Here is a 10,648-nt window from a genome sequence, read left to right as displayed (position 1 = left end):
AGAGTCAGAATCCTACACACAGGAACGGTTTTTCCTCCGATATGACCGATTACATTCAGAGATCAGTGACCCACTACAACTGCAACACAAATACTCAGTGTCTGAAGGGAAATCGTTTTATTTTAATAAACACTCTCAATATTTCCGGAACAGACGCATTAGAAATGAGATCATTTGGATAATGAATTCCTCGCACACTCTCAGCCTACATACGGTGTCTCGTGCTCGGATTTGACAAATTCCAGGTTCAAACTGATATTCCTTGTGTTTTTCTTCTGCCCGCATACGTCAGCATGAGTCCATTTTGTCAGCGGCCCATATAGCTTCCGAGCCGAGTCCATACAGCTTACATTTGTCTCACCTGGGCCAACATGGAGACCAAACCATCCTCCTGGTCAATGTCTCTGCACAGTTTTAACATCCAGGACTGATACACATTCACGTGAACTGCAGCTGCAGCTATGACTGGCCTGCTTTGCCTTTCCTGCTTCTCCCTCTGGTGTATCTGAAACTCTTCAGCGGGTTCTTCCCCTGGATGTTCTTCTACGAAGAAAGATTATATTATTGTAGCAAAACATCCAGTGTATTTCATTTAAACCTATGAAATTCCTGATCATTTCTGTTTTAATATACAGTTTAGATTTTATATTTATGGACACACACACACACACACACACACACACACACACACACACACACACACACACACACACAAAATATACCGGTTGGCCCTGAAAACCTAGAGTTTGACAGATGATAGTTAGATAAAGGGCTGCAACTGATGATTATTTCCATCAGTGATTAATCTTATTATTATTCGATTAATGATTTGATCTATATAAAGTCAAAAAAATAGTTCCCAGAGCCCACGATGACATCTTGATAATGTCAGGTTTAAATCCCAAAGACATCCAATTTATTATCAGGGAAAACTAAGGAAATTAGAAAATATTCACGTTTCAGAAAATGGAACCAATACAGTTTTGAAATGTTTGCCTAAAAAACAAAACACAAATGATTAAATGATTATCAAAATAGACTCTTAATCAAAATCAATTCTTATTCAATTTTCCCTGTGTCACTCTGTCAGTTTGAACCGAGTCTCACCTTGAAACTGGTCTTGACGACTCCTTCTGGTTTTGATATTTCCTTCCTCTTCCTCCTCCTGCTGGACAGCGGATTCACAACCCCCTTCAGTGCCTCGGGAACTGGAGGAAATTGGTGAAAATGATCCTAGTTACCGATGACGGACATCTTTGAAACCATCATGTAATGTGTGTGTGAGAGAGAGAGAGAGTGTGTCTTACTGAGGTACTCGGGTATGTTCTTCAGGTGGGGTTTGACGACAGCAGGGTGGAGGTCTTTGTCGTGTCTGAGTAGCTGCAGATCTCTGGGGTTGTCCTCGAAATATGTCTGAGCAACAGCACAAACATCCAATCGGAAAAGGTCCAAACACTTCCACCTCCAATTGTATATTATACACCACTCACCTTGAGTTTTTCTGAATTGAGCAGCTCCTGCTTGATCTCTTTCAGTCTGGCCTCCCTCACCGCCTGCTTCGTCACCGAACGCATGGCGTCCTACGTCCAACCAAAATAAAGACTCATCATCCATTATTTTGAACTCAAGCGCTGAGTTTGCCGCGTTTCAGATCAGAACGAAGGCGCTTGAACCTGGGTTTGTTGTTCCGTTGTCTTTCAGAGCAAACCACAGTCTAAACTGCTGTCCATGTGAAGCTGTTTAATTATGTCTTCTTTATCCAATATTTTATTTTGAATATTGTGATTTTTTTATTATTTCATCTTTTTCTTTCTTCTTCCTTTTTTTGTTATTGTTGCTTCCTCCTCTTGCCTTGTCCTGTCTCATGTGTTGTCATTTTATTCACCTGTACTGCAGTAATAATAAAGTAATAAAGTAGTAATAGTAGTAATAACTATCATCATCATCGTCATCATCATCTTGTGTTATTAACTTTAGTGAGCACGTGTGGTGAGGATACCTACCCTGCACCTGTACCTGAAGCCTTCAATCTCCTCCATCTTAAACTCGTAAGGTTTCAGAACAGAATCAGCGCTTTCTAAAAACAAATGTTAACACATTATCATTAATAACTTTTCAAACGTGATTATTTCCTACCAAATCAGCGGGAAACAATGTGGCAAACTTAATGTAATAATCTGATATTTTGGGGGGAAAAAAACAAGTGTGAAAATGAAATGTAGAAATAATTCAACACATATTTCCTCATAAAACCATGCGTCAGTTTCACTTTTTTTTTTTTTTTCTTTTTTAAACTTTGGACCGAGCCAAGCTAGCTGTTTCCCCTTGTTTCCAGTCTCTGAGATAAGCTAAGCTAACCAGCTGCTGGCTTTAGCTTCATATCCAACTCACAGCGTGAAGGTGAATAAGCATTTTTCCCAAAACGTTGGACTATTCCTTTACTGTTTTTATGGCTTGAGGTGGTTTAAAACATGACACAAAGTGTCCAGAAAACATGAAATTACCTGACACCTAACCAACCGTTCATTTGATTGAGTACTTTTGTTGACTGGCGTATAGTTCTATAGCTTACTTACTTTTAGTGTACGAGTGTTGACTAAAACATTAATAGAATGACTCAAATGTCACTAAAATTGATACGCATTTTAGTTATGTTTACAAAAAAAATGTTTTTTTTAAAATTCCCATTAAAAGAAGTCCTTGTTACCTCCTGTAAGCGCCTCCTCCACGTCCGACAGCAAACCAAGCTCAGTGTTGGAGATGAAGGACAGAGCCGTGCCGGGGTTGTCTGCTCTCGCAGTTCTACAAAAATCAAACAAAGCGACTGGCAGGGTTCATTACATTATTATATGCGCAGAAGCAGCAGTTAGTGGTTCCCAGCATTCGTGAACATCTGATCCGGAAGTGCAGAGAGGTGTGACTGAACTGAAACTACCGCTTACCTTCCGACTCGATGAATGTAGGATTCCACCGTCGGGGGGAAATCAAAGTTGATGACATTGGCAACATTTTGGAAGTCCACACCTCTGGTGACTCCATACTCCTTGTCCTTAGCCCTTAGAGAAACAAAGCAGCGTGGGCAAGTGAGGAAATTCAAGAGTCAGAGAAGATGCTGCAGACGGGATTATAGCAGGCCAACTACTGGTGGTCGGAGTTAAAATAAAAAAATAAAGCTATGAGCCATACAAGATGATGAGGAGATGAAATTTTAAATGTACAGATTTTTTTTTTTTTTTTTTTTTAAATCTGTCCACAGATCCAGCTCCTTGTGTTTAATACTGAACATGAAAATGGTATGTCATTTATTGTAGAGAGTCAACATGGTCCAAAGTATGACGACAAACAGTTAGTGACTTACTTACAGTCACTTATTTACACATCCACCAGTTACAGTGGTGTTTTTCCACCTGGTGAATCTAAGTCCAGCACTCCCTTTCTTTTAGCTCTGGTTTTGGTCTCCACCAGCTCCTGAGGGAAATATATGGCTCTTTTAGCTGCTAAATGCTCCACCATGTTCACCAGCTGGTCTCTGACTGTGTCTGTCTGCTGGTTGCTGCTCAGCAGGTGGTGGACAGTGGCTTTTTATAGCCACTTCTCTGAAAACCATCTGCCTGCTGCGGCCGAAGACGACACTATCAGAGCGGTGAGAGTGAACCAGAACATTAAAGTCGTGGTCCAGACGGATTAAAAAAAAAAAAAAGCTGAAATTCACTGTAAAGCTCCGCAGAGCCGAGGGGAGCTCAAGTTCAGCTGAAAATTCTCTGGAGCTTCATCATTATGAGCGACCACTGTCACATTCTTGTCACAGTCCTTTTTTCACACATTATTATTATTATAAAACACTCATTCATTACAGCCGCTTTGAGGTAGCCTTTAACAAGTCAGCAGATCTCGTTTGACTCACTTTCCTCCCTTCTCCGTGGCCCTTTTCTTCTTCCCTTTGCCTGCAGTCTGTGGAGCTGCAGTGGGATCAACCAAACTCTGTTCATCTGTGGCGATGATGTAGTCATAAAATCCCTGGTTGAACTGGGTGATGATGTGACACCTACAGTGGAGCGGTAGGAAACATGACCGTGAACAGAAAGAAAGGCAACCGGCCGAGCTCAGCCTCAATTTCAGCTTACTTCATTATTGCTGTGTTGCTGTATGACGTACTGTGAAATGAAACTCAGGGGACAAGCTGAGCCCATGCACAAGTTTTTAATTCTATTGAAGTTGTTCACTCCCAACACAGCATGTACGCGAATCTCCGTCTGACTCTGTGGAGGATGTTCACTAAGTCTGCCGCAAAATACTGTCAGCGGCGCGTCACTGCTTTTTTCGGAGGCTAAATTTCAGCGATAAATCAGGTTCTCTGTATGAATTTCCATTCCCTCCTCCCATAGTTTTGAGAATGTGTTAAAGTGCACAATTTCCAACTGTCTCTTTTCTTCCATTTTATCTGCACAAAGCCTCAGTGCGGTCCCTTAGTAAGCAAGACATATCCCCCCATGACTCTACACAACACGCCGATTTCTGGAAGAATGAACCAGACTATCTGTTGTGAGACAACCTACTGAAAACAAACGTGAAAAACAAAATATGTTCCTCTATAAAACAAAGATGTCAAAAGGACCGATATGAGGAATTTTCAGATATTCATTCACATTAATGTTCACACCGTCATCTGCCCTCTTCTCCTCTCACCTGGACTGAATGGGCAGCTCAGAGTTGAGCACGCAGGCAGGAATACCGAACTGTTCCAGGAACAGTTTAAGTCTGTAGCATCTGTCCACTGCTCCCACAAACACCAGCGTCTTGCCCTGGACCAGTCGCAGCTTCAGCAGCGTGTAGATGAGCAGGAACTTGTCCTCCTCCTCGCACTTAATGCTGTACTGCTGCAGCTGGCTGCTGTCTGGGAGCTGGGAGCCCTGAAGCTTCAGGATCACCTGAGGGGACACGCATCCAGGTATTCAGACCAAAAATCAAACCCAGCACAGCACACCTACACTTACTAAGGCGTTACTGCGGCTTCCACGACGATCAGTGTCCAACTGAGATGCAGACCCTGTTTCCTTTGTGACAGAAACTTCCTAACATGCAGAAAATCTTTCTAAGACCGTGAACGTGAAAATGACATTACCGGGTTGTGGAGCAGCAGCTCCTTTAAGGCCTGAACGTCCTCGGTTAGAGTGGCAGACATCAGGAACGACTGGTAGATCTTCGGCAAATGACTGTGACAAACAGAACAGCTTCATTTAAAAAGAAACACCCATGTTGTTTAGAAAATGTACAGCAGAAGAAACTTAACCAAACCAACGCAGGAACGATCCTTGTAACAAGCATCGTGTCTGTGTATATCAAAGCCTGATATATCTTGAGATGTTCCCTCATCACCATGAACACACACACTGTAGGTAATTTGGACTCAGTCTCTCTCTCACACACTCACACTCACACTCACACACACACACACACACACACACACACACTATCCTGCTGCCCCAGATACTCACTACAGCACCAAATGTGGATTAATCCGCTGCTGAATATAGTCCCCAACAAATGCTCTGTCCCCTCCTGTCTGTTTGATAAACACTAGTGTGAACCTGTTTTAGGAAATTACTGAACTTAACTGTATAATATTTGTCAGCATTGACAGCTTTGTCCTCTAAAGCTGCAGTAATTGACACTTTTATATCAACATTAATTCAAATTAAGTAGCACCCAACTCCGCAGCTCTATGGGGCTTTCTAGACTCTTTACGTTTAATCGCTGAGGTGAAGCCCCAATAAACGCCCTGTCCGCGGTCTGCAGTTAGAGCCTCGCTGGTGAGCACAGCGGAGCATTTAGCAACTAAAGGAGTCACTGACGACAAAAACAGAGCTACAAGAAGAGTAAATGTTAGACAGTTATTCATCAGGTGGACACAAACGAGACTCTAGGGGATTGATAACGTCTTTCTGTGTCTGCCGGATGTTTTAATTCGGTCCTGAACTCGGGACAAAAACACTTCAAACACCTGCCGCTCTTCCTTATGACCAGCCAAACTGTGCCGATAGATTAGTGCTGAATACAACAGACACATATGATCTGACCTCACGTCCAAGACTCTGAATCTCGTCCACATCAGATCTGTGTGTGCATCAAGTCTTTTAAGACTATGGACTGTAGTTATATCCTGAGCTCTGAATGACCCAATTCCCAACCTTAGGGTCAGCACACCCTAAAATTTCCCAACATAAATCTGAGGGGTCAGAAAATGATTACAAGGAAAAATTTATCTATTTCCTTTCTGTAACTGTTCAAATTTTCATGTGGAATATTTTCACTTCCTCGGGCCTGAGAAAATCCTTCAAATTAAACAATCTGAGGAGGAGAATATTGTCATATCCACACTCAGGTCATGACAGGGGGTCACAAGCCGAAAAGGTTGGCAACCACTGCTCACAACCTTTAACTAAGTGTTAAAAAAAAAAAAAATCAGGACGTTCCAAGTCTGTTTGTTCTCACCACAACAGGTTCTTCAGGTCTGCCTCAAACCCAAAAGAGAAGAGCAAGTCGGCCTCGTCTACCACCAGTGTCTCAAGGGATGAATGCAGGACCAGGTTCTGGGCGTTGAGGTGGGCCAGCACACGGGACGGCGTCCCCACGACCACATCCGGCTTCTCCATTAAGATAGGTCTGCCCAAACACGATATAGAACATCATTTACAGGAGCACACACGGACAGAGTTTTATAGAATGGTGCAGCTCTCGTTTCGATTTTACAAATATAAATCAACGTACCACACAAAGAAAACACGTCCTATCAAAAAAAAAGCAAAATCTTAACCATAATCCCAAAAACCACATAAACAAAAAACACAGCGAGATGATGGATTAAATTTAAGTTTCACTCCAAATCTCTCTGATAACCAGTGATCAATGTCAATTAATCAATGAGTCTGAATTTTCACGTTTTAGACAATACTCTGATATACTGCTGTCAACTTCGTGAACTTTATCTCTGGTGTAATAGATTCTATACGTTATTTTACACTGGATTAACCACAAATTTTCATTAACCGTCATGTCCTCCATCTTAAACTAACATCAGTTCTCCTCAAATCTTGACTCCAGCGATGTATTCTAGATTTTAACAACGGGTCTAGAGGCTGTTTTTAATTTCCTGTACGCGCTGTTGCAATTATGCTCTAGTGATGTGAAATCATTATGTATATAAATATTAAAAATGCATCAACGTCAACAGACAAAAAAAATAAATAAATAAAAAAATAAAAAAATCCTTTTTCAGTTCCTGGAACGTATTTTAAATATGTAGCATAAAAAGCATAGAAGAAATGTACCAAAGTCCCTGAAGAGACTGACCTCTGCGCTGACAGATCCGCCTTCCCGCAGATGTCGGCCACGCGGACGTCCCTGGAGCAGTACGCTGTCAACTGCCTCATCATGGTCTGGACCTGCTGACCCAGCTCCTTGGTAGGAACCAGGATCAGAGCTCTCACATCCTGCTCACGCACGGTCTGAGGACGACAACGTCAAACACCAGCGTAAGAAGTGGTCAAAAGGACGAACGGGACCAACGAAGAACGGCTCTGTGACTTGCACTGTACATCACAGAGAGAAAACCTCTGGATTCATATCCTGAGGAACAAACTGTTACCAAGTCTGAATCAAAATATCCACTTTCTTTGACAGATTTGCTGTCACCTTTGTGAAATCAGCTGATGACGGTGGTGTCTTTCACGCCACAGTGTCATGGGATTTGGGGAGTTTCTCACACAGAACCACAGAAGCGAATCAGGCAGCTGTAATTAAGGCCTCGCTACGCCATTTTGAAAACTGAGAATCGCATCGGACATTTTTTGTCCCAGACACTTGTCACGTTGAGGTGTTGGACCTCGAACCACACAGCTGATCTCTGACGACGTGTTCTGATCACAAGAGTGTTGTAGTTGAAGAAAGTAATGACTGGAGATGATGTAATTCAACAGAGACCGACACCAAGCCACCAGTGTGCGCCGCAGACAAATCACTCCACGTTAATTCATTTCCGTTTTGTACTCACCTGTTTGGAGGCCAGGATGCGTTGTATGACGGGTACGGCATAAGCTGCGGTCTTTCCAGAGCCAGTCCGGGCTCGAGCCAGAAGGTCTTTCCCCTCCAGAGCCAAAGGGATGGCCTTCTCTTGGATCAGAGTGGGCTGGGACCAACCCAGATCTGCAACCGCCTAAATCGCGAGAAGAACGGGGAATGATTTCACCGTGCGGAACACGCAAAAATACCCGTTTGTGTGGTTTAACAGCACTTGTGGCCGTCCACAACCCTCAAAGACTCTTCGAACCATCTGAAGTTTTCCCTAGTGGAGTCCGTTCTTCCCTCCATCCCTTCAGGGTCTCCTGTGCCACTGGCTGCCACACAACCCCAAAGCTGAATATTTACCCCCCCCATGTTTAACAGCCGGTAGAGGCGGCGTTACCAACTACTGGCTTAGCAGCACATGTTACAATTATCGTTTAAAATTGTTCTACTTTATAAGTTGATGAAATAAAAGGTAACTGCCCATTAACTTTTGAAGGAAAGGCTCAGTTTTAATGTCTGTTTGATGCAGGGGCTGGATTTACTTCTTCTACCTCCAACTGAATTTATAATTCGCCCAGAGGTGCACAAGCAGACGGTACATTGATAGAGCCCACACGTCCAGCTGGTGAGCTTCCGTCAGGCAGATGTCAGGAGGAAAACCGTCAGAGTAGGGCTGCTTTTCTTATCGATTAATCGGCCTATTATTTTCCTGATTGAACTGTTCACCTCTTCTTCTAGAAATGTTAATAAAAGCAACGAGATAATGCAGTTTATATTGGCTTGGACCCCACTGTGATGTCTTTAGTTTGCTTGTTTTGTCCAACCAACAGTCGAACACCTTAAAAACACCTTTAAAAGAAGATTGGCAAAACCCCACATCTGAGAAACTGAGGCCGGATAATATTTGACGTTTCTGCTGATCGATTATCAAAATAGTTGCCGACTAGTGTCAATTAATCGACTAATCATCGCAGCTCTACTCCAGATAAAATGTTTCTTTAAAGCTTCTTTCTCGCGTGTGGCATCAGTTACAACAGTTTAATAGTGTTAATATTTGTTACATTGGATTCACAGTGACTGGTCATTTCGGCTGTATGTATGTGTGTGTGTGTGTGTGTGTGTGTGTGTATAGAAAACTGGAGGTAATTTAGTTTTAACGTGTAACAGTTGACCAAACACCAGCCTGCGCACAAGTTAGCGCAGCCGTGACCGGCCCCGAGTTTTTGTGTCGAGTTTCCTTCACTTCTCTGCGGTTTTTACTCTCCAGCTGCCGGTTCGACGTCTCCCCGGCAGCTCGTTTAACATCTACCGATCACGTCGGACGGTTCGTTACCTTTAAAAGACGGTCGTCCAAGCCCATTTCGTGAAACTGCAGCCCGTCGGCAGCCATCGCTCCACCGCGCCTCGAGCACACGTGCGTCGCAGGGCTTGAGCGTCATGTTGCGTTCACGCCCCTGCTTTCGGGCTCCGTCTTTTCCCCGCCGCGAAGTGTTGCTTTCTCTCTACGACACGATTTCACACGCTCTCGTAAAAACAAAGAGAGTTTGAGCATTTTAGAAAACACTTAAAATTCAATCTGATTTTCCATGTACACTGTTTAAAACTTGGACTGCCGTAAAAATGGAAATTTATTTTGGTTAATAAAAACAAGCTACATCTTCTTTGCCAAATCTTGCTGCCATTTTGGTTTCATTTCCAACATTAGGAAAAAAAAAAAAGGTTTTAAAAGTAAAAACCCAAAGATTGATTTTATTGCTAATGTGATGATTTATTTTTTTGTTCAAAAATGTCGTTTATCTAAAACAAATACCAATTGTTTTTATTCCTTCATGATTTTACATATTTTATAAACTGAAATTTGATTAAAAAAAATAAAAAGATGATAAGCACAGTTCAATATTATGGCTACATGTCTGAAAACAAATGTCTGGACTCAATCCGGCCTTATTCTATGTTATTGTATTTACTTTGACTGTGATGCAATGGAAATGTGTTTTTATTGATCAAGTTTTTTGGAAAAGAAAAATCTTAATTATATCACCTTAATCGACAAATTCTGGCCCAAGAGACGTTTCTCCACCCTCGCTGTTATACATGGGGTGGACAAAATAACAGAAACACCTGCCTGTACAATTCAGCAGCACAAACACATCCTCCAAAAACTGATGGATCAACGTGTCTCTAATGGACATTACCAGCTTCACGGAGGGAGGACTCACTACTGACTGCATTAGGGTTAATTGTACCTGATAAACTGAGGACTGGGTCTTTATCAAGAGTCAAGCTCATGGTGCAGAGTCCAAACGCTTCCGGTACAGAAGCATCTTATTTTGGTGGCTGTCGTGAATGGAGGTAAAACTTTTCAACGGTGGACATTAAAACACACACACACACACAAAAAAAAAAAACAGTTTGGTGTAGTCAAATAATAAAACAGTGAAGACAAAACTCAGACAACAGCTCTGATTTTTTTTCTACTTTTACTAATAATGTACAAAATTCAGAATGACTCAAGATGGGAAGTGTTCATGACACCAATAATAATAATAATAATAATAATAATAATAATAATAATAATAACAAT

The 10,648-nt window shown here is 42.1% G+C and overlaps 1 protein-coding gene across 1 annotated transcript; it reads right to left on the bottom strand.

Annotated features, from left to right (window-relative positions):
• Positions 1-94: 94 nt before the first annotated feature.
• On the bottom strand, positions 95-9,526 carry ddx56 (DEAD (Asp-Glu-Ala-Asp) box helicase 56). The gene is made up of 14 exons (XM_040158273.1): positions 9,398-9,526; positions 8,051-8,212; positions 7,351-7,505; positions 6,493-6,663; positions 5,123-5,213; positions 4,687-4,928; positions 3,905-4,045; positions 2,943-3,056; positions 2,708-2,802; positions 2,004-2,077; positions 1,491-1,580; positions 1,308-1,413; positions 1,108-1,208; positions 95-543 (listed from the first exon to the last, which is right to left on the bottom strand). Exons 1-14 carry the CDS (start codon positions 9,452-9,454, stop codon positions 460-462), a joined length of 1,683 nt encoding a protein of 560 aa, XP_040014207.1. The 5' UTR covers positions 9,455-9,526; the 3' UTR covers positions 95-459.
• Positions 9,527-10,648: the final 1,122 nt, after the last annotated feature.

Source organism: Xiphias gladius, chromosome 20, assembly GCF_016859285.1.
Source record: "Xiphias gladius isolate SHS-SW01 ecotype Sanya breed wild chromosome 20, ASM1685928v1, whole genome shotgun sequence".
In the NCBI taxonomy this organism is placed as follows: Eukaryota; Metazoa; Chordata; class Actinopteri; order Istiophoriformes; family Xiphiidae; genus Xiphias; species Xiphias gladius.
This window is presented reverse-complemented; position numbering and strand designations above follow the sequence as displayed.